We start from the raw sequence: 25,279 nt of genomic DNA, 5'->3' as shown, positions 1-25,279 counted from the left end.
GAGATACGATACGCGAATACCGAACTGCGGAATATAAGAGCGGGCAAAAAATGAGGATATCTGACAGAGCAGGATTGAAGAAGAAAGAAGAACCAGAATTTCATTACGCTGCGGATGGAACGTCGGATTAGGATAGATGTTTCTACGGCAAAGAGGGAAATGGACGAAGTATATAGACGTACATATACGACTAGATGGCAATCATCGGTAGAAATTTTGCCTTTCAGTTTTTCCAGGCCTGGGTAAATACGTATACACGTATATATACGGGGTATTCCACGTCAATTCTAACAGGTTCTTGCCCTCACCCTCTTGGATTTGATCCGCGATTTTTATACTGTTTTTCAAACAGTAAAAAGCATTCTAATTTTTGGCAGGCTTTTTCAATCTTTCCTGACGCGCCTGGAGCGCCTTAAATAACGATATTTTGACAATGATAGCGTAAATTTTGAAAGTAATAAAAAAAAAAGAAGAAATTAGCACCAATTCTATGGTCATTGATGATTTTTTTTTATCTATTTTTCAGCTAATGAATAAAATTTTTTTTTAGTGTTTTGGATTTTTTTTCGAAGATATAGGATTCAATTCATCTTCCGTAATACTACAATAATCTGTAAATTCCAATTGATATTAAAAATCGTATTTTTGATTTTTCAATTTTTTCGGGAACACAATTAAAACAAGACAATATCAAAGTAATTGAAAGAAAAATTATCAGTTAATTAAAAAATTATAACAAATAGTTGCCCACTTCAATTTTGATGAAAATATTTCCGGTTTCAGCTACTGAATTTATGTAATTTGTTTCATAATGTTCAAAAATGTTGCTATCACTGTCAAAATATCATCATCATCATCATCATCATCATTTACACGGGGATTTGGGGGTATATAGGTAAGTTATAAAAATCTGAAAAAAATTGAAATCCTTTTTAGAGTTTGAACAACAATACAAAAATCCGTGGACCAAATCCACGAGGGTGAAAGTCAGACCCTGTTCGAATTAACGTGGAATGCCCTATATATATTAAGCATCTATACATATAATATGACCCTGCACCTGTATACATAGTCGTTATCTGTCATGCCCAGGGGATCACGGATGGCTAAAGCTTCACTCTGGAATTTTCCTTCGAGCTCATATTTCTTGTACCCCGTTGTACATACCTCGGGACGCGACCGAAATATTTTCAATCAACCCTGCAGTGGACTGAGAATACGAGAGGAATCTCCTCCCCCTCCCACCCTCTTTTCAATTAATTCTTATTTTTTGTTCCTGCAGGCAGGTGGATGTCGAATGTGCATCATATTATACCTATATACATACATATGTATGACACTTTTTATCTATGCATGTTCTTATATTTATGGAAAATAATATGAATGAAGCGGATCGAACTACTTCGTATATTGTACTTTCCTCGAAAGGTTCAACCTTTTCTTCACCCCATACTTTCTTTCGATATTCAAGTATGTATGAGAATATATATATATACATATATACAAACGATCAGAAGATATTACGGTTTACCTATACTCGTTGAAATGGTTATTTTATTACGGTTAGTAAGAAACGGGTGTACAGTGGTTTTGTTTAGTTTTTTTCTTTTTCTTCTTCTTCTTTTACTGTAAAGGAAATCAAACTCCTCTTGCAGAATTTAAGATATATTTACGAAACGAGACGTCGTCGAAAAGTAAAAAGTAAATTGAAAAATAGGGGGGGGGGGGATTAAAAAAACAAGCAATGAAAAGCTTATAATCGAACATGGAAAGTTCTTTTTCTTTATTAATTTTTTTTTTTTTATTTCTTTGCGACTACAAATTTCGGAACTAAATCGCATCATTTTTTTCCGTTTATTTATTTATTTTTTTTCTTCATTTCGTACTTTGTGTTCACGAATATCGTATAATTGTTTGATGACTCGCAGTCACGTATCTTTACGGAAGAATCTATTTGTAGATAAACAAATTTGACGAAGGAAAAAGCAAGTATCCGAGGACGATTAGAGATCTAGATGAAAAAAGTAAATCCTTAGTCAAATCTCTGAAAGTACCCATTGTAGGTGTATGTAAGAAAATTATTGCACTTTCATTTTAACAATAGTTCTTTGAACTTATCTACAAAGAGTATATAAATAACAGGTTATAGATAGTGGAAACCTGCAACTGCTGCTGTGACGTTATCGAGAATTTCACAATTTCCGTTCGTATCCATGAAACAGTTTCCCGTACATCGGACGTACGTTGGTATTACAGGTATATACCGAGACTTTTAGTTCATTCTCCTACTACCTTCATTTTACAGTTACGGAGCTCGGTGACACCGTCTTGCACTTTAAATGAAACCAGTTCACCCTGCACGACCTGCAGCTATTCCGCTCTGCAGATCTACTACATCGCGAGTATACTTGTACGAAGAACTTTAAACTGAAACAGATAATTTTACATACATACGGGGGAATGCAATTCGGATCCGACCAACGTCTGACCTTCGCCATTTTTTTATTTTGTTGAAATTGGTTTTTTCTTTTTTATTTCTTTTTTATTTTTTCTGTTTCGTTTCTTTCAATGCAATTGTCCCAACTCCGAGACGGTATCCTGAATTGTTTCAGATTTTTTTCATTCAATCGGTTAATTACGTAGGTACAGAGATTCACGAGCGATTTCGAAAACGGGACATTTTTTAGAATTGAAAAATATACTAGTTTTCGAAATCGGTGTTTAAATATTTGTAAATAATTGAACGATGGAAGGGACAAAAAAAAAAATTGAATAAATAATCCGGGTCATATTTCAGAATTGGGAGAGTGTTGCAAAGATTTTTTTGAACAAAATCAATGTGGAGCGACCTCTTAGAATTTTTTTTTTGAACTGTCCTTTGGAGTGGGCTCTTAAAATATCAAAAACTAACATTTTGTCATACGAGACTCAAAAAAAAAAAAAAATGGTCGTTTTTTTTTGGGCCACCCTAATGTGCATACATATAACATTTACAGACTACAAACGATTATTAGTGAAAATTTGTCACTTGCACTTAGAAAATTATTGATCCTTTAAATCTTAGAGTAAATTTCAACTTCATTTTCTTTCAATATTCTATAACTTGAGGGTAATTTTACACGAGGTTGAAATTAGATTAGAACAGTTACGCGTTGACACAACAAGGATTTACATAATATCTAAGTGGATGTCAGTTGGTAGTGAGATGTCGAAAAAAGGAAAATTGGGGTGACTTTGATATCGGTGGGTTTTTGGCGCCGTATAACGACGGCAAATTCTTTCCAACCATCAATCTCTCTCTCTCTCTCCCGATATAAAAGCTTTTAAAAGGTTTGTTGGTCCCTGCAGGGCCTACACAAACACTTGCCGGATGGCATCGGTTCGTGGATTCACCTAGTGCCTTCCTTACATATAACGTATATACCTTACTGGCTCGACCCTCAATCCTGTGGCGTTTATATATATACGTATAGAAAAGTGATAGCTAGGCTTAGCTCGACCGGTTCAACCGATTAGGAAAGAACCGAAACAAGGATTTGACCATGCTCTGACTTCACCCTGGAGATGCTCGGCTGTTTATTTTATTTTAGGTTATTTTTGACTGTTTAAAAAACATTTCAAAAAACAAAAATTTTTTATAAAATTTTAAGGGTACCACATAGTCTCCGGGAAATATTAAGCTTGCATTTCTTCGTGATATAATCATCGCGTATAATGCATTATGTATGTAGGTGTATATATATATATATATATGTATACATTAGGGTGGCGCAAAAAACCGACTATTTTTTTTTTTTGAGTCTCGTGTGACAAAATGTTAGTTTTTGATGTTTTAAGGGCCCAGTCCGAAGGACAGCTCAAAAAAAAAAAATTTCAAGAGGTCACTCCAAATTTTAAAAAATGTCAAAAATTGTCAAAAAATTAAATTAAAAAAATTTCATTTTCAGTATTTTGTTTGATTTTTAATTCATGTCGTGGTGTATTGTTATCGATTCTTTCTTACTAAATTAAAGAAAAAAAAAAATTATGAAATTTTAATATGAATATTAAAAGGTCGCTCGAAAAGATCTAAAGAAATGCACCAAAAAATTGAAAAAAAATTATGAGCGACCTTTCAAAATTCACATTTTGAACTGAAACTTTCGGAAACTTATTTTTTTTTTGTCTATAAAATTATACCGTAACGAGAAAAAAAAAAATAAAAATAAAAAAATCGTTTTAAAAAATGTGGAGCGACCTCTTAAAATTTTTTTTTTGATCTATCCTTTGGAGTGGGCTCTTAAAACATCAAAAACTAACATTTTGTCACACGAGACTGAAAAAAAAAATAGTCAGTTTTTTTGCGCCACCCTAATATGTATACATATATTAAACAAATGTATATATGTATATACCTATATAATAAAGAATATCCAAGATTGGGGGGTGAAAATGAATTATTAATCGAAGGTCGACCGACTATATATTATTATGATGCAGCACTCCTATCACCACCACCACCATCATCATCACAACCACCACCAGCGCGGTAGACTTCGTTTTCATAAATATGGTTTCACGGTTTCAGATGAAGCAATGAATACGCAATAAGGAACGGCAAAGAAGAAACTCCCAGGAAGGATACCCTGGCAACGCGAGAACAGGAAAAGAAACTGTGAAACAGCCCAGGAACTCTTCATAATATGGGGAAAGGAGACAAGAGAAGCGCAGCTCAGCGTTCGGAGGGTGAGTCCATTTCACGTTTATCTCTACACCTACACATACCTACATACTGTGACTTTCATTACTGCAGGCATATTTTGAAATTTATTTAGTCATCAATCAAATAATTTATACAAAGTAAACATCGGAGAGAATTTGAAGGAAAAAATGTCTCCCTTAATCGTATCCGCAACGGCGGGCGTTTATAATAAGATTTTAAATTAACGGGGAAATCGGGATTAAATTTATCTACTTATCACGTGGTGGTTACTGCTGTTTTGGACTGGAATCACAAGGAAGACGAATTAGAGGTAGCCATATAAATTTAACGACGAACGTAAATGAAATTTGACTCACGTTTTTTCAATTTCATTACGATGGGTGATGAATTCTTTAGAAGGAATTCTCGAGGAACTTTTCTCATACCCGTTGATGTAATATCAAATTTGCGCAAGCTTTTTGACATTTTTATTGATGATGAGTATTTTTATGATTATAGGTATGTAGTTTGGCACTTTTTAGACTTATGATTAAAGTTGATTTTCATTTATCCTTAATTTTATGAAGCGCGTCAAGAAATAACCCCGTTGAGTGCCCATATTTGGGGGTCGATTTCGACCCTTTAAACCGTTTTTCCGCGGATAACAAAAAGACGTGTCTCTTGGTTTTTAATGTTATAACACCATACATGAGTTTCAACGAAATCAGAGGAGGACACCGAACTGATGTTCCTTGTGAAACTCGTTTTTTTAAGGGGTAGGTGATGGAAATGTCGTACAGGGATGAAGATTTTTTTTTCTTGAGTGAATTTTTATACCTAATGCAACGACAAAGATCGCAGGAATATCGACTTGACGTTCGGACGTTTTCGAATTGTTATATTTGGAAATGAAAAACTCATTTTAACGCTCGAGCTAGAATGCTCAGATTTTAAACTCTGTTCTCAGAACATTTGAAACGTCTTTTCGAATGTAAAAATATGTTCTTCCCGATCTCGTGAAGATACTAATTTTTGGTCTTGTACATTTTTTACGTTTATAAAAAAAAAAAATTTCCCGTCAATTGGCTGCGTGCACTTGAAATATCAGGTTCTCGCCAAAAATGCGGTGTTTATGGCAAAACGAAACGCTGTGCTGACCGATGGTTTTAAAGATCGGAAGTAAAAAATTTCATTCGTCGATTTGTTCCACATCATGAAACTATATCCGTTCGCAGTAAAAAATCTACCGCGAAATATTCTTGTGTGTTTATGAAATTTGATATCGTTGGTAACTCGAGTTACTACATATCACGCTTCGTTTTGTATATTTGTTTTTTCTCTTCATTTTTTCGCGAATCTATTTCATAGAATTTCAAAATGGATAAAGTCGAAATACAGAAACGTCAAAATTTACGAGAAAAGTCAGAGTACAGAAAGTCACAATGTAAATAAGACAAAATGAATAAAAATGTAGCCGAATTTCGATCATTCTATAATTTATAATTTAAGTTTTATTTTTCAAACACTTCAAGAAGATAAATTTTCAATTTATTAAAAATCCGCAATTTCAACCCCCATAAAAAATTAAAAAAAAAAAAAAATCAAAAACCGGTCGCTCAGCATTCTGAAAATCGTTTCACCCTACACGTGTTTTGGAAACGCGACGTTTTTTCACCCTGAAAATAAGATAAAAGAAAGAAAAACATTCCGTAGGAAGGGGGAATAAGAGAATAAGAACAATGATATATACACCCTCCGTCTCGTTGCATACACTCCGGCACCCGGGTAGACATGAAAGTCAAAACAATGTGTGCACCTCTCACCACCATCCGGCAGCAAAAGAGGGATGCTGTACAGTTGGCCCTTGTTGTTCGTCTCTTTCCCTATCTCTCTCAGCCCTCCTATTCCCTTCTCGATGACAATGCACACGTGGATACGCTGCTCGAATAAGTTTCCACTATTCAATCAGGAGGAAAAGCTCGTCCTCGTTGTTTCGGTTGACCACCTTTTGGGGTGGTCGAGAATGAAAGCTGTTTTCTGGGAGTGAGAAAGCTCGATTTGATTTATTATTTTCATATTTAGAACGCATTTAAAGTGTGTCACAAATCGGAGAATTTAAACGAAACGCAGTTTCGAAGTCTGTATTTATTTAGTAATGAATTGATTTCGGATCGTGCGGTTTTTAAAAAAAAAAAAAAAAAAATAATAATAAAACTATAAATCGATTTAACCCTTTCATGCAAACATTTTTCCTTGCGTGCGATTCTCTTCAAATTTTACACGCGTATGCTTTTCGGGTCGGTGATTACGAATCTGAAGTCGAAATTCAAAAATTCAAAATGATGGATTCAATATGGCGGATGCAAATTCAAAAAGTTATTTTATTTTGACAAAATCCTATGCTAGAAGGTTTTTGGGATCGCTGATTATGAATCTGAACTCGAAATTCGAAAGTTCAAAACAGTGGATCCAATATGGCGGACAAAAAAACACAACAAGAAAAAAATTTTGAAAAAATTTTTGTAAACCTTGTGTTAAAATTGGCATTTGGATTTTCATGGTAGATTAGCGGAAAATACTTATTTTTTTTTTTTTTTCAAAACTTTTTCTTGAAAACTAGATATATTATTATTGTACTCGCAGAATTACAAGGATAATCCGGTGTTGCAGAAAGTTTGGCGAATCGTTTCAATATTGTTTCATGATTTATAGACCAAACGATGCTATTCATGCAGCCTCGCTGTCGTGATCTTTTATCTTCTCTCATCTCTCAATTCTCCTTTCACAAGGGGTTGCCTCTTCGAAGTAATGTTTTTCACGCAATCAACACTATTGTGTTCTCATCTCTCAAGTATATCCGCCAACCCCCAAATTCTATAAACTCTGTTTTGTTGTCCGACACGGATCGCGTTTCCCGGTCTTACGTTCATCATATATTATATATCTAAATTGAAAATCTGTTATTCAGTTCTTTGGCACTTTGTGAGTTGCGTGAAAGATATAATCGTAGGTTTTTATCGTTGAGTTCTTTTATGTGTTTTTTCGCAGATATGTGAATAATAATTGACGGTTTGGTTTTGAAAAAAAAATTAGCAAAATATACTTGGACTTTTGTTTTACAACAATGACGGATGAATTTTAGATTTTGTTTTACATTATTATTTATTTCAATGTAATGTGCATCATTATGTATACTAAATAGTACGTGGTAAATACATATGTGTATACGTAAGCATATCTATTATTCAACTTCTTTTTTCTTAATACGGTTAATCGGGGTTTTAATCCATTTCGCTAGGTTTTGCGATCTTATATTTTTATTATATTTTAATAGTTAATTACTTATCAATTAATTCTAATGTTACGTTGTAAACATGAAATAGACACATTGCGAAGCTGAAATAATTTGGCTTTATGTAATGTATGTACACAGATTGGCTCGTTAGAAATTATTATTTATTTATTTTATTTTTTTATCAGTATGACGGTGAAAAAAAATGCAAAATTTTTCTTAGGGAGCTGCTCAAATCGTGTAGACTTACAACCAGCTTATTTCACTCATCTGTGAAGTAGAATTAATACTCAGGATGCAATAAATTCATTGTTCGAAATTAATCCTTATTTGCCACACTGGAGTCTAAAGGACCTCAGGTTTATTTTTTCTTTAATTCCTGAATAAATATGATTTAAATAATTTAAAAAAAAAAAAAAAAAATCTTTATAAAAATGAATAGTTATTTTTTTCACAAAATTCCCTTCTTCATTTCTCAGAATATATTCGTTTTCTTAAGAAGTCACTTGACTACTGTGTTTTGTTTTTGTGACAAGTAAGGATTAAAATACCTGCAGGTGATATTTTACTTATTTTATACATGGCGAAAGGCAATCATTGAAAAAATATATACGTTCTATTTTACGTTACGTTTAATAATATTTGTAATGTATGTAATCCGTCGAGAATCATACAAAACTAGGACTTTGAAAAAATGCGATTTTTTTTTTCTTAAAAATTGTCAATTTTAGCTACAAGTCGGAAGTTAAAAAAAAAAAAAAAAGTCATGGCACGAACTTCATCGTTTCCAATAATTACTTTAGGATGTTTTTTTTTTTTTTTTTTTTTTTTTTTTTTTTGTTCACAGGATAGATTTATCAAAATTTGCATATAACGTTCAGATTATTTATATTTCTTATGGTTAATTTTATCAAGGGTAACTTACTGGCAGTTCAAAAACTTATGACTCTGGTTTAAAGAAGTTGGTTCTATTTTCTTCTCAATGACAAAAAAAAAAAAAAAAACAAAAACAAAAATAAAAGCAAATATATTGCGCACAAATTTCAAAGGATGCAAATATTGATTGGTATTTGATAAAAGTTTTTGAACTTATGTGTCGTTTTATTTATCAACTTTTTTTTTTAACTCCTTTTATTTTACGCAAATCTTGAACTACCGTGATAATTTATCTGCGAGAAGAGACTATTAATTGTAATTTTGTTTATTACTGTCAGTGCTGCTGCTAGTTGTCCAAATTGATTTAGATATTAATTATATTCAGCTGTCACGTGCGATGAAAATATTGATTATCTACTGCAGTAAAAAATGGCGGGAAAGTTTTGAAATAATGAAAAAATAATTGAAGTGGGATTCTAAGGAGTTTTCAGGGGCTTCGATGTCTTGTTGTGACGTGAAACCTCTTTCGATGCAGCCGCTTTTGTTTTCTCACTGCATATATTAGAGTCCCAATGACCACCTTGACAGCCTTTACGCTCGAAACAATAACCCAGTTCGTCGAAGTCGGAGGCGCAGCACTTTAGTATCGCTACTGCGCAAGCTGACGGCCCTTGTTCTGGTTCGGTAGAATCCTGTTCTGTTGGAAAGCCTGGAGCTGGGTGGCCCTCATCTGGTACCGTTAAACCCTGGAAATATCGGTTTAAGGCGATGAATATTAATTTTTTACGGCATGGGCATTGAAAAGTTCACTTTTTGTGGCAGTTTTCGTTCCGTAAAGTGACGCTTTATACGGCAGCGAACAAAGTTGCGGAATAAAGTCTTTATTCCGCAGTTTTGATGCGCAGTTCGAAGTGCGCATCCCAGACTGGCGAATAAAGTAGCTTCGTCGAACAGATCGCGACATAACCTCACTCTTCGTTTTGCTTTTCAATGCCCATACCGTAAAAAATATTGTATGTGGCATGACAGTAAACCGTTTTTTGGCAAGGATAATTTCAGTACTCGCTTCCGGCTCGTTTCCGGCTCGTCCTGAAATCTTTATCCTTGCCAAAAAAACAGGCGGTTTACGGGCATGCCGCATGAATAGCTATTATTCTGTAACAAGGAGGCAAACTTTGTCTTTTCGGGCCGAGCATAAGTTTGTGATATTAGTCGTAGGTGAAGTCCATGACGAATATTGCAAATACGCGAGGCGAAAAGATCGTTGGATATTGAGTTATTTGGCGAAATGAAAATCTTATAGGATCCATAATGATTTTCATTTTTGTAAATAAAGAGGTAAATAATCTTATGGTTTTTAACTAACTCTCCAGTCATCTCGGTTGAACCGGGCTTCAATTGATGGAATTCCACTTGCTGTTTCATTGACAATGACGATATAGGCTTTTGGCATCAGTTTTTTCAAGAATTCTACTACCGACGAATTTGTTACTGTGCCAACTATTTTACCTTCGCCACGTTTTAACACCCTGTAAATAAAAAAAAGAAATCTGGAATCTGGAAAATAGTGATAGATGCTAGGGCATATATGCGATTAATCGAAAGATCGATACTTTCAATTCATTATTCGTTCGATTAATCCGAAATCAATTAATCGAAGTCTATGATCAATCGATTAATCACATAACTCTATAAACTCTTATGGATTATATCCTATAAACTATTCGGTGAAAAAAAGTGTGAATGCTGTGATGCAGTTTTCTTTCAGAAATGTTGTAACTACTCATAAAAATTCTAAACAGCGCCATCAAAAAACTTCAAATTTTATTTCGGTTTTAAATATCGAAACAAATTTATAAGAATTTTATTACAGGGTGAAAAATTTATGGGAAACAACGAAAAGAATTTGGTTTCACAATTTTTCTCCAATCGTTTTTTCGAATATGTATTAAGTAGGGGGGGGGGGGGGGGGGGGGGGGGGTCGTTCCAATGCGTAAATTTCGAAGCGTTTGTAAACGACAAGTACAAACGAGTCGTAAACCTTTGCTGTGTGACAAATTTAACGGACAAGCTGCTTTCTGCTTTACACAATTACAGTACACAGTCTTGTTAACGAGAAAGTTACAGCTTTTTCAACGGGCATAGAAGAAGCCAGGAGACACCGGATTGTTCGGAGCTTTTTTCACTGCGAAAGTTCGGAAGATACTCTTGTGCTTCGCATCTTCGCTAAACACTCTTTCACGAAACTTAACAAAACCATATTATGGTGTCAAATTTCGAAAGAGTGTCTTTGCCATCAAAAGGTTACACTGTATATCAAAATGTTTAGTATTAGTCTCTTAGTTCCAAATTCACGGTAGGGTGATCGATTTTACTTGAATAAACCGAATTCGAACCCTGTCCAAACGGATGAAGGGGACCAGCGTTAGTCGACTTTGACAAATCATCTTCAAGTAGATATACGAGGTCAGGTTGTATGAAATATGAAAAAGTTTTAACTACCCTAATAACAAGTTGATAATTTCAATAACTGTTACATACCCTTCGGTCTTGTTATTCAAGCGTAACTCATACGGTTTGTTATCCTTGTTTCCAACATTCGAGGGTTTGTCGTTATCGTTCCGTGTTATTGGAGTTATTTGTCTTTCGAATTTCTCTTGATCTTTTGCGTAATTGTTCTCGTTTTGCGACTTATAGGGTTGATTAGAACCCTGTGACTGGTGTCGTCCCCCCCTGTTCGGGTTTTCTTCGAGCGTTCTTTGTTCTCCTTCAAAATTCAAGTCCCACTTCGAGTAGGCATTTTTCCTTCGACCCCATTTCGGCCCCTTACTCTTGTATTTCTTACCGATGATCCTGCCCTTTCTTCTTGCCTTATTCTTTCCCCAATTGCTCGATCTTGTCTTGTTATTCGTGCGTAACTCGTGCGGTTTGTTATCCTTGTTTTCAACATTCAAAGGTTTGTCGTTATCGTTCCGTGTTATTGGAGTTAATTGTCTTTCGAATTTCTCTTCATCTCTTGCGTAATTAATCTCGTTTTGCGACTCATAGGGTTTACTATGCTGCTGCAAAGAGTATCGTCTCCTTTTCTGTCCTTCCAAACCCAGGTTTCGCTTCAAGAGGCCATTTTTGCTTCGACCTCCTTCTGGTCCCTTACTTCTGTCTTCTTTAAGGATGATCCTGCTTTCTATTCTTGCTTTATTCTTTCTCCAATTGCATCTTGGGTCGTTTCGGTTACGTTTGCACCTCTGCTTTCTACGACGATGTTTTCTCTGACTTCCCGGTCGTCTTTCCTCCTCGGCGTAACCCCAGTTCTGCGCACTTCGCTTGTTCCTTGTCTTCGTTCCAAGATTTTCTTCCTGCACAGACGACAGCTGACGCTGACGCGTAAACGTCCCAGATCTTTGGATCTCTGTAACGTTCGGATTCGCCGATATTCCCAAGTCACCACGTGTTGGAAAACTGTCTTTTCTCAGTAACCTCTTAGCTTCCAATTCTGCCGGAGATTTAATCCTCGGGTCCATGTCACCTCGTCCTGAATATTGGGTCGTGCTCGTTTTTTGGAGATCCGCAACTTTTGCTGCGTCTCTGGTCAGGTCCAGGTATTCATCAGAGTCATAGTCCGGTTCGATGAACACCGGAATTGCTACAGGCGACTTTACTGCTCGCTTCTTTGTATCCTCGATATCGGACCTCTTTTGTCGTTGAACTACTTCGGTACCCTCGCAGCCAACTTGCAGCTCCGGAACACCTCCAACCCCGAAGATTCTGTTCTTCAATGACCTCTGCGACGTCGAGAACTCGTCAAGTTTTGCCGATTTTGAAATGTGGTTTGTGCTCTTCGACTCGAAAGCTTCGACGGCTTTCGGTTTAAACATCATTTGGTCATAAGCTCCAACCTTTTTTGGCACTTTACTCTTGTTCCTCACACTGGTCTTTCGCGGTGGTGTCTGGACGCTCAGCGATGGTCTCTCTCGAGACAAGTCCAGTTTGTAGACCTCAACCGAACCCGGACCCTCATCCTCGAACGGATCGTCTGCCAGGAATTCATCCTGCTGCATCGCTTCGTCTTCCACCTCTTCACCCCCCCAATCTTCCTCCAATTCGTCCGAAACTATCGGCTCGTCAAACGCCACTTTGATACTTGACAGTCGCATCGCTTCCGCGCTGTCCAATACATCGTCTTTTTCAAAATCTTCCAATTCGGATGGATTTTGGTTCTCCGAGTTTCCAAAGATTTCGGATAATCTTCGCCCTAAGATACCTGGAAAATGATTTTTTCATTGAAATTGTTATAGGTATAAGTCATGTTTTACTATCCTTGTTCAGGGAAAAATTCTATAATGTTTATACTCTATTCGTATTGTTTTTTCAACTTTCGAATCCAAACTTTTGTCTATGATATTTTACCATCTACAAGAATCGAATTCAGGACATTCGTGGATACCAAACTTTTCCTTATCTACCGATGGAACTATACCTATCCATACATTATATATATTTCATGCAAGTTTGCACTTCTCTCAAACGTCTGTGTATGTATAGACGTTCAAGTGGACGCATTCGTCCGAACATATGAATCCTGAGGGATGCATTGGAGGGAAAAGTTAGAATTGGAAGAAGAAAAGAGAGGAGAGGAGAGGGGGGGGGGGGCGAGAAGGTTTCTACAATGATCGCAATGGTATACTGGATATTCAGAAGTAAATTCGAGAGGATTGGGGTCGGTGGATGAAGTGTGAAAAATGTTTGAACTGTAACTATGTATTTTCAGTTCGGACGTCGACTAGTTTCAGTACGACGACCACGACGACGACGACGACGACGACGTGATCTGTGAGTAAAGTTTTAAGACCAACCACAGAGAATTCCTATAGGACGCCTACTTCAGAGAGTATTGAATTGGTCAAAGTCAGAATAAAATCAGGGGAAAATTGTTTGGGGAATTTTTTGTTTGGTTACATAAAATTGAAATCTTTCTACTTTAGAAAGTATGTATGATTAGGGTTAAAAAGTTAGATGATGAAAATGGTGTTTAAACAAATACGAGTAAAACAAAGGTTAAAATTCACAACTCAATTCAATCGTAGTTTGTCAAAATTTTATAAGTTTTATTAATTTTATTACGAGGTAATCGTATATCGAGTGATCATACAATTATTATCATAATTGTAAGCTGTGAAGATCTTTCGGAAGATAAAAAGATAGAAGATATTAGAATTATAATGAAAAAAGATCCCTGGATACCGATTTTTCATTTCAAAACGATTTAAAATATTGTTAAAAATCTTATTTCATTCGATTCCACTTTACGATGGATCATTTTATCCAAAATAATATTTTCAACAATGTCACTGAAACGTGTAGTCTTCTTTTCACTTTTTGTAACCATTTTGACATCGTTGTTTACGGATTACAATAAATACATATGTAAGGATGCCAATATTATGCCTGAGTGTAAAAACGTTACAGTTTTACAACAGTTGAAAACAGTTGTTAATTTTGGACTAAAGCATCGATATCAATAATCTTTTTCATTCTCAATTCCAGTTGTATATATATATATATATATATTTTTTCTAAAATAAAATCAACACACCGAAGCATCGATTTTTTGCCATCAGAGAAAAAAAAAAAACCACCAAAAATAAGGAAATGAGAAAAAGACAACAACAAATAATAATAAAAACAAACACAAAAAAAATATACAAACCGTATGCGCCGTCTGATTCGGGCGATGATCCCGAAGGAGTTCGTAAATCTTTGACGGGGGTGAATTTCTCCCGGCGATCCGGAACTCTTATCCTTGGTGGTTCATCGTTCATCCAGTCCTGGCGGTATTCCTCGTCCTGGTGGTAACTGCGGGGGTTCCGGAGTAACGGGGTGTATTGATCGGGCGAGGGGCCAGGAGAGCGGGGGTTGGAAAAGGCGGTTGTTTCTCCCGAAGGAACCGACGCCCCGACAATCGAAGCTAACCAAACAGCGGCCAGAGCCACGGCCACCCGTTGCTTCATTCTTCTGCAATCAAAACCCCCGACACATATATATATATATATATATATGTATGTATATACCTATATATGTATATAGACTTATTGTTTACTGTTACACTTTGCGTTAAATTGCCGTCCCGGATTCGTTTATATAGTTCATACAGTTTAACAACCCTTTACAGCACCCTATACTTTTCTTATTTTTGCCATTTTTCTTTTCCTTTTTTTTCCTTTTTTTTTTTTATTTTTTTTTATTTCGCCACCGGGATAATACGACGAAGGCTCAGCAATTTTCCTCTCTTCCTCCCCCCCCCCCCCTCCCCCCCTCGTGCTTGTTTTTTTTCCGTCTATATTTCACCCTTAATAGCCACACCAAAAACAGTTGGCGCTAATTAAACGCCTGGTGGTCTTTAATAATGTTGGGCCGTGTTTTGGACGCCTGCTTGTTAAACTACTTGGAAATGTTCGCGAATGATTTTTTTTTTTGACACTTATTGTTAGTCGCTTTTCTTTGCAGCTATTCTTGGCCCGCGAATTATTCGCTGGAGGTAATTAAATTTTGTTGTAATTAACTGCTGACTGACACCAAAGATGAATCAATTATTTTGTTACACTTGATTGGGTGGAATAATTTTACAGCTTCATTGTACTTTACTCGTTTACATCTGTTCATGGGTTTCTTATTTTTCTGTCCAGTTTAGCGTTCTTTTAAATCGAATGGGTAGATGTGTTGAATATTTAAAATTGAAAACGGTTGTCGGTATAGAAAAATGAATCGTGAAAAAAGTAGATGAAAAAACTTTATAAAGAATAAAAAGCGAAATAGATCGTGCAATAAGGATGAAATTTGAGAGAGAGAGAGAGAAATTGAATAATAATAAATAATTGATATTGTGAGTGTTCTTATAAATTATATATTAATAAATAATTCACTCTAGATAATTATGGTCAATTTATAATTTGTTTTATTCTCTTCACTTGGTTTCTCTCTCTCTCTCTCTCTCTCTTAATAATTATTATCTATATTTTATGGATTAGGCGTTTGAGAATTGAATACCTCATCCTACACTTTGACGGTTACCTAATTGTAAATCTGACCGTCGTGGAAACTTTTGAATTATTCAATGAAATGCTGATTACCTATGGTAATACAATTCAAGGTTTTCTCAGCTACCAAAATCTGATCGTAAATTTGCTTTTCCACACAGCGTGCTTGGATTTTATATTTAAGTATTTTTATTCGTGTAATAAATAATTAATGAATCAAGTCTGTTACTTTTAGCGGTAAGAAGTTTTCGAGAGTATTTATTTTTTTACTCCGAAAAAAAAAAAAAAAAAAAAAAAACAACGTTTTCGAGTTACCGATATCCAAAGCACGTGATGATCTGCAAATTTACATCTACGCTCAGCCATCGAACGATTTATCATCGATATTGATCAGATATTGAAAAAAATCTCAACGATTTCGCGTGGGCGCGTGTTTATTTCAAGATAACACGTAACGGAATAGTTTGTGTCTAGAAATCTTGAATGAATCGATATCGTTTCGCGTTTATCAGAGCAATTAACCGTCGACGGGAAAAACTGATTAGGTTGCGACCATTTGTGTTTTTTCATCCTCATTAAAGTTGGACAAGTCCTGAAGTTGTTATTCTTGGTTTCTTATTAGATTATTCTAACCACAATTTACTGGGCTTGATATAATTCTGTAGGCATATCCTCAAGTTTATTTGACTCAACTTTTTCCTCCCTACTTATTTCCTTTTGCCTTGTTTCTTTTCTTTTCTTTTCTTTTTTTTCTTTCTTTCCTGTTTTCGTTTGTAGCTTTGACAAAAATTGGAAAACTCTTTCGTTTAATAATGATGCTTCGTATTTATTTGAGCCGGTATTTTTTGGCACGAGGCGAGGGTTAATTTCACCCGGATTCGAAAGTTTGCGAAACTTGAAATTAAACTGAAACTTGAAAGCGGTAAGATTTTATGACTGATATTATAAACCACAGCGATTTCTTTAGGCATATTTGTGTTTCTCTGTATTAGGTTTTCCTAATTTCAATACTAACATTGCGTTTCTATCTCCCTTAACCCTTTGAAGCACCGTATGAAGTCACGTTTTCACCTCAATTTTCTTGAATTTTTCTAATTTATTTACTTTTATACGTATTCCGATCCGGTTTTTTTTTTTGGGCACTTTTTTGTTATTTTAGTAATCAACGAACATAAAAATGCAGTCTAATTAGCATAATCGTTTATAGGATAAGATTTATTAATTACATAAACAAAAAAAAATGATGTTTTTTTCAGAAATATTCATTTTTGAAGAATCTATCCAAGGAAATAAGCTGAAATTTGGTGAAAGTGGCTTTTTAAGTTCGCTGATTACGAATCCGAACTCGGATTTCCAAAATTCCAAATGGCGGATTCAACATGGTGGCGAAAAATTTAGGAAAATTTGATGTAATTAGCGACTCGAAAAACCTCTTATGTGTAATTTTCAGAAAAATTCCACAATTTCCTTCATTTTTCGCCGCCATCTTGAATCTACCATCTTGATTTTTGAAAATCTGAATTCGGATTTGTAATTAGTGACCCCAAAAACATCCCCCGTGTGAGAATTTTCACGATCACAACGGGTGTTGTAATTTACAGGGTATAATTTGAAGCTAAAGTTTAGAATGAATCTGACAAAATTAAGGGGTAGAACGAAGTTTTTCATCACGTATTGTACAATAACGGAAGCCGGAAAATTTGCGGCTTTAAAATATGTACAACGATATTATACAGAAGGGGAAAATTTTCCTTTGATCCATCCTATCAAGTTTTAATTTGATCATTAGCAATTTACCAGTTCTCACGATGTTGGCAATCACTCGCAACCCTTATTAACAACTCTTGAAGTTTAATCACTGATTATCCCTTTGCCGACACTTTTTTAATACTTTGACTCGCTCGTTGTTAACAAACTTGGATTTAACAAAGACTCGCTAATGTAACTGTTGTTAAACTTTTCCACAATTCGAATAGAAACAAATCGATAAAGAATTAAGAAAACCTGTTTTGAGTATCAATCTTTTTTTCCTTTTTCCTATTTCTTTCTATCTTTTTTTTTTCTGCAACTTGAATTTAGTCCACCGCCTTTGAATTAATTTCAATATTAACGCGAATATAGGTAGAAGTTGCTAGTATTTTACTGCAGAACTCGGGCGTTTGACGCGCTTGAACTTTTGAAGGCACCATCTGTTCAAATATCGTCATCATATCGAATCGAATTCCAGCATATCGGCTGACATATTCAGAAGCAGGTCAGAGTGTGATATTTATTTAAAAACTACGAGATACTTATTTCTTTTTTTTCCGACAATTATTGATTACTATTTTAGAAGCTAGCTTTGATGCAGAAGTTCTTTTTATCGTAATTCAATTGTCGAGCGGTTTTAATGTAACAAATTGCGGAAATTTTGCAGAAGGGCTACGGAATTCCTGCTGCGCAGAAACGAAATGTTTCTTTGACTGGCTGACTGGAATCGTATAACGAAATCTGTCGATTCGAAGAAACTCGATTTTCTTCGTTTCACAAACTACGTTTAAGTCTCTAAAGCAATATAAGACGTCAGAGTAGTATATATATATACACACACATACATATATATATTATATTAGGGTGGCTCTTAATATTCCTAAAAAAAATTTTTTTTCTCTTACTCCTTAAATTGACTCGTAAAACTAAAAAATGATTTTTAAACGTGAAATCGGCTCTTAATTTTAATATTAACCCGTGCCCCAAAGGCCTTTTCAAGGAGTTGAAATTTCGAGAAAAAAAACGAAGAAACTACAATAAAAGATTTTTGATGTTCTTCTTTTATTTTTAACTTATATAACTTTTAATATTCAATAGAATGAAAGAATGGTTTTTCAAAAATGTAAATCTTTTTTTACGTGAATAAAAATCTTTCAAAAGTTTATTGCAATCAATTAACAATATTCAATTTAAAATAATCGTTTTTAATTAGATAGAATGAGAGATTATTTGATTCGAATTTAAGAAGCAGAAATTAGGAATGTTTTAAGGAATATTTTTCATGTGAAAAAATATGAAACTTTGAGAAAAATGAGAGGGAAATCAATGTAACATCTTCGAAAATAATTATATTACCTAGATTGGTATGGTTTTTTTGATCCGATTATTTTTCGATTTTCTCGTATTTATTTCATGTCATAAAAGTAATGCTGTTGAAATACGGATAATTACATTGATTTTCGCAGGATAAACTATGTGAAAATTACTTTTTTTTTCAAATTGTTTACCTTAATTATCACTACTAAACGATTTTAACTCTTTGAAAGGTCCTTTGGGGAATAGCTAAATATTAAAATTAAGAGCGGATTTCATGGTTAAAAATCATTTTTTAGTATTTTGAGTCGATTTAAGCGTGAGAGATTTTTTTTTTTACCAATATTAAGGACCACCCTTAATATTATATATATATATATATATAGGTGTAAGCGTATAATCAAATAAATTAGCGAGTATATAATCGATTTAGGAACGAAAGAAAGGTTATCGTATCGGAGCTCTGAATTGGAATTCACCCGATTTTACCCTTGTACATCGAACTTTTTTAACGTCTAACTTTCGACTTGCGGCTAATTTTTCGAGGGCTTATTTACTTCGTCTTTACTTTTATTTCGTCTATTTTTTTTCCTGCTCGCAGCTTTCTTTCTTTCTTTCTTTCTTTTGTATTCCTTCGTCGTTGGATGGTTCTGTTTTCTTTGCTTTTTTTTTCTCTTCTCTTCTCTTCGTCTTTCAACGATTTCCGTTAGTAGAATCAACAACCCTTTGCGGTATGTATTACTTTGAACGTGCCAATTATCAGGAATTGACGAATGAAGTGAATTAACTTGGACAAAATGGGTCGAACAAACAGTTGTTGGTCTGTATTAAGGAGTGAAAAAACGTCTACCTTACCGACCGTCGATATCCTCGTGAATTATATAATACATGAATTTTCTTCTCATAATTTATCAGCTTGTACCCAATTTACTGTATGTATGTATATGTATATTACACATGAGGCATTACTTAACAATTTCACCTCAGTCTGACCCACGATTTATCGGGTTGGACTTGAAATCAATGCGAAATAACTGAATGCGTTCTAGACTTAGAACAACCAAATGAAAATCCGAGAGATCAAGGGTACGACCCATTGCAAATCGAAGTGGTATGGAATGCTCCATATATTCTTCTAATTGATTTTATTTTCATGCCTCGGAATTTCAAAGCATGCATTCATCTTGTAAACGTACATCACACACGCCAGCGAGCGGACAAACGTGCGGTAGATCAATCAGCGTAGAATGCTAATTACTATCAATGTAATGAGAAAGCACGAATCGAGGTTACATATATTGGATTGGATGAAATTAGTTGAGCCAATTTATCAGTATGATTTAACTCTGTGTCAGTCGTTAGTCGGACGGCGGTGATCGAACAGTTTTGCAGGCATTCAATCCGGATTAATTGTTATTAACGGATTCAATATCGTAATCAGAAGTTGAGAGTTTTGATCGGTCGCTGATCTGTGATTTTCTTTATCGATTGTTTTGTATCTGTATAATTACAAAATTGCTAACGTTATCACTGGGGTGGTTAGCTAGATAACGCTGGTACCTGCAATCAAATTTTATAGTGCGTATGCCTGGGATTGGATTGTTTTGATGATAAATCATTCAAGGGAGAGAATGGATGTTGACTGTAATAATATGAAAAACGAAAGTTGTATTAACAGATTTTGTTTAAAGCGTGAGAAAATTTCTTGCTGTTTATAATATTCGCTGACTATTCTTGGATATTTTTGAAATGTTTTAAAAGTTACGTTTATTTGAATTACTTGAATATGTTAATACAATATTGAAATTTCGAAATTTAAGGGCTATTTGAGACTTCTTTACGTTCGGCGAATCTTACACTCGAAGTTTGAGAAAAAATGAAATTACATAAGTAATTAACATGATGAAAGTTATCTCGAGAAATGGTCAAATTTAATTATATTTATCACTTATACATAATTATGTCAATTGTTTGGATAAGAAAACACGAGAGGTTCATTTGAGATGATGACAATACAGTTTCCCTTTAACAAGTCGGTCAGAAATCTTCGAATGTAATGTGTATACTTGAAGTGATCGATAACAGATTGCACGAAGTTTGCAATAGTAGGAGTTACCTGAAGGCTTAGAATTAACCACTCTTGTCCATTGAATGAATACTATTTATTCATCAAGTCAGTTTGTATTTCTGTCAAAGATTTTCCCTTCGTTTGAGGCATCATTATCACGCTGTAAATCGCAGAGATTAACGTTACGATTGCCAGTATCCAGTATATGTAAGCCTCGTCGATGATTTCGATCAGATATTGGTAACCAGATATTACGGCGAAGCCGAAGATGCCTCCAAACGAGGAGCATATGCAGACGGCCAGAGTTCGTATTTTAGCCCCGAAAAGTTCGCCGAGTAGTATGTGAGGTACGGTAGTGATTCCCACGTTGGCAAGCATGCCGACTAGTCCCAACGACAGAAGAATTAGCCATTGAAGCGAATTTGGATCAACGCCGATATTTAGAAGGTAGAAATGAACTCCTATCGCCGTATTGCACAAGCTGACACCACCGTTTGAAATAATCCACATTACTTTCCGTTGCCATTTGTCAACAAACAGCGTTGTTATCCACCCGGATAAAACGGCTAGACCTGTGGTCAGAAGTGGCATCGTCGAAGCTGGTATTATAGTTAGCATTCCTCGGGTTGAGATTGTTTCTAGATAAGCCGTTAGGATGGCGGTTCCACTGAATTGCACGAAGACGGTGAAAATTACTAAATTTATGATAGCAGCTCTATTGGAGGGTAAATTCAACTCTCGCAATCTGTCCAGGAATTTAACCGATTCCGCTTCGTCGACGAATACATTAACCGATTTCAGCTCCTTATCGACTTCTGCCTTCCGGTTGTAAGTAAGTATGGATTTCTCTGCTTCCTTGAACTTCTTCTTGCTTGCAAGGTAGTACGGTGAATCCGGAAGAAACGGTATCAACACAAAGAAAATTATGTTCGGAACAAGGCCCACGTAGGCGAAAACTTTCATCGAGACGTAGGGCCCTAAAGAATAGGCCACTATGACACCCATAGCCGAACCGTTTATCGCCAACACTATTATAGCACCACGAATTCCGGGGCCAGAAATATCTCCGAGGTAAAGAGGGTAGCAGATGTTCATCGCCTCATTGGCAGCCCCACAAATGAACCTTGTCACATAGAGCCAGGGCACAGAGTACGCCACGATTGTCAAAATCCAGGATATCAATAACGCCACTCCGTTTCCGATCAGCACTCTTCTGCTTCCGAAGTATTGGACGCCAATTGCTCCCAGAATTGCGCCTGCTATTCGGCCTAGTTGGAACGAAGAGGATATCCAGGAAACTTCGTCTTCTGTTGCGGGAAACGGCGAATCTCCACTCAAGAAGTTTGCGATGTAGGGCGAGGCCCAGCCGACCGAAAGTCCACAGGAGATCAGTTCGAACATTACTGAGTAACATGAATATTCACAATTAGGGACCTGAATGTCTTCTTTTTGTCGACCACCTTTACTCACCCGCTATCGAACCGACCCATTGCATCCACATCGGGTAGGTCCGCCATGATGCAATCAAGCTGTTCACCATATCATCAGGAACTGGGATACCGTGGTGTCAAAATTGGTTCTCGTAATATCGAATCGTGATTGATTATTTCATTTAGAACTCCTGTTGGTTTCAACACCTTTCTCAGGTCTAACGCGGGCTGCAGCCACGAGTAATTTGAAGCGAATGTACATCGGCTGGTACGTATAAACTATTTGATTATTGAATCAGTCATGGTCATCGAAAGTCTATGTTTACTTGTCTTTGGCATAAGCACACGGAAAGTGTACAAATGCGAATTAAATCGTGTTCTACCGCAATTTTGATGAGATTCATTGATATTTCTTATCTAGTTATGTTTTTGGCTCCCTATATATTAATTGCCTTATGTTATCATATCAGCAACCTCATATATGTTTTATAGCGTGTTGTCATTGCTTTAATCCGAATTATATGGCGAAAAGCGTTTATTTATTTGTCAATCATTCAGATTTCTCAGTATTTTGCATCTCGTCAAAACGAATACATGATACTTGTCAATTCGTTCGATGTATAAACATTAGTTACGTAGAAAAGCAAAGATATTGTCGACTCTGGTAAATCGCTTCAGTAGTCTCTAGTAGATATAACTTCTGTCATTATGTCTAATGAACATTGACATTTGAAGATCGAAATTAAGCCAAAGATACCACCGAGCACACAACACATGCACATGGCCAGGCTTTGTAAATCCGTGAGAAAGATGCCCATTTCTATGCTTTGGAATGCTCCTAGTGTACACCTGTGGTCACGGTATCCGTTACCTTCGAAATAGGCAACCGAAGTGACACGTTCAATTTATGTTGGCGATAGTTTAGGTAATGTAGGGATTCGTTAACTATGAGCTCCACTTGTTCGTGAATATGCGTCGTCTAAGCTGTCAGACAAAAACGGACTACGGGACTTGAGAAAATCCAAAGTGTTCTTTGGATTTCTTGTGTCTGATTTTACTGTCATTCCAGGAATGGTCATTTCTTCCGATATATAATGGAAAAACATGAATCGGATAGATGTTGCATTGAGTGAAAGTAGCTGAGATGATTTACAATGCAGATTATTAACGGATTCAATGTAGTAATTCGAAGTCAAGCGTTTCGATCGGACGCTGATCTGTGGCTTTCTATGTTGAGGTTGGAAAAACTTCTTACTGTTTCTCAAATGCACTGACCACTCTGTGGCATTTTGGAACGTTTTTAAAGAGACGTTTATTTGGATCACTTAAATATGTTACTACTATTGTGACAACTGAACATTTGATTGTAACAACATTTTGGAGATTTAGAAATTTGATGGCTTGTGGAGACTTCTATACCGTCGATGAATCTTGTACTCGAAGAGGTGAGAATCACCGAGACTTTATAAAGCTGTTATCATCAGAAAAATGATCTCGAAGAGTGGTCTAATTTACATAGGGGACAGGCGGGCGCAACGGGCCCCCTCTACAATTGAATGGAATTCAGGAAAATATTTATGACTCTCAAATTGTGTTTTTAGGCCAAAGGCAGAAAAATTACAATGTCGAAATTGGTATCCCGCTATTCCTTTCTTAAGGAGCCCATTTTGACCGCCCCTCCTCTACAGTAAAATACGCAGTCTGGATTTTATCGATTGTCTGGTGATAATTATATTACCAGTCATACATGATTTCATCGTCTGAAAGATATTAAACGAGATCTTCGTTTGAGATAATGACAATGAATCTTCTATTTTTCTAGCCGTGCAAAAATCGCCAGGTTACGGATAAATGTAATGTGATGCTTGAAATGGTCTATAACAGATTGGATGAAGTTTACAAAAGTAGGAGTTACTAGGAGGCTTAGAATTAACAACTCTTGTTCGTTGCATGGATACTATTTATTCATCAAGTCAGTTTGTATTTCTGTCAAAGATTTTCCCTTCGTTTGAGGCATCATTACCACGCCGTACAGCATAGAGATTAATGCTATGATTGCCAGTATCCAGTATATGTAAGCCTCGTCGATGATGTCGATCAGATATTGGTAACTGGATATTGAGGCAAAGCCAAAGATGCCTCCAAACGAGCAGCATATGCAGACGGCCACAGTCCGTATGTTAGCCCCGAAAAGTTCGCCGAGTAGTATGTGAGGCACGGGAGTGATTCCCACGCTGCCGAATAGCCCGAATGATCCCAATGACAGAAGGAATAGCCATTGCAGCGAACTCGGATCCACGCCGATACTCAGAAGGTAGAAATGAATTCCCGTCGCCGCCATGCCCAAGCCGACACCACCGTTTGAAACAACCCACATTACCGTCCGATTCCATTTATCAACAAACAGCGTTGTTATCCAGCCGCCCAAAATGCCTAGACCTGTGTTCAGAAGCGGCATCGTCGAAGCTGGTATCGCAGTGAGCATTGCTCTGTCCGAGATTGTTTCTAGATAAGCTGATAAGACGTTGGTTCCAGTTAGTTGCGCGAAAAAGGTGAAGATTATCAAATTTATCGTAGCATTTCTATTGAAGGGTAAATTCAGCTCCCGCAATCTGTCCAGGAACTTGACGGATCGCGTATCGGCAACGAATTTATCAACTGATCGAAGCTCCTCTTCGACATTTGCCTTCCAGTTGTAAGCGAGGATCGATTTCTCTGCTTCCTTGAACTTCTTCTTGCTCGCGAGGTAGTACGGCGAATCCGGAAGCAACAGCATCATCACAAGAAAAATGACGTTCGGGACAAGGGCCACGCAGGCGAAAACTCTCATCGAAA

The 25,279-nt window shown here is 36.1% G+C and overlaps 2 protein-coding genes across 4 annotated transcripts in view; one reads left to right on the top strand and one right to left on the bottom strand.

The window, feature by feature from the left end:
- The window catches only part of LOC124407879, a 181,143-nt gene that overhangs the window by 7,102 nt on the left and 148,762 nt on the right, over positions 1-25,279 (top strand). For all 3 annotated transcript variants that reach the window (XM_046884442.1, XM_046884441.1, XM_046884440.1), the window contains exon 2: positions 4,568-4,725. In XM_046884442.1, coding sequence (XP_046740398.1) covers positions 4,683-4,725 — 43 coding nt within the window. In that variant the 5' untranslated portion in view covers positions 4,568-4,682. The remainder of the gene's footprint in view (positions 1-4,567; positions 4,726-25,279) is intronic.
- Positions 21,069-22,554, bottom strand: LOC124407878 (facilitated trehalose transporter Tret1-like). Its single transcript, XM_046884439.1, has 2 exons — positions 22,485-22,554; positions 21,069-22,417 (listed from the first exon to the last, which is right to left on the bottom strand). Exons 1-2 carry the CDS (start codon positions 22,552-22,554, stop codon positions 21,105-21,107), a joined length of 1,383 nt encoding a protein of 460 aa, XP_046740395.1. The 3' UTR covers positions 21,069-21,104.

Source organism: Diprion similis, chromosome 7 (assembly GCF_021155765.1).
Source record: "Diprion similis isolate iyDipSimi1 chromosome 7, iyDipSimi1.1, whole genome shotgun sequence".
NCBI lineage: Eukaryota > Metazoa > Arthropoda > Insecta > Hymenoptera > Diprionidae > Diprion > Diprion similis.
This window is presented reverse-complemented; position numbering and strand designations above follow the sequence as displayed.

Bases quoted from the DNA above. Each gene is read 5' to 3' on its own strand.
- LOC124407878 (XM_046884439.1), bottom strand. From the start codon at position 22,554: ATGGTGAACAGCTTGATTGCATCATGGCGGACCTACCCGATGTGGATG. The intron at 22,418-22,484 runs GTGAGTAAAGGT...CATGTTACTCAG, and splicing joins ATGGGTCGGTTCGATAGCGG to TAATGTTCGAACTGATCTCC.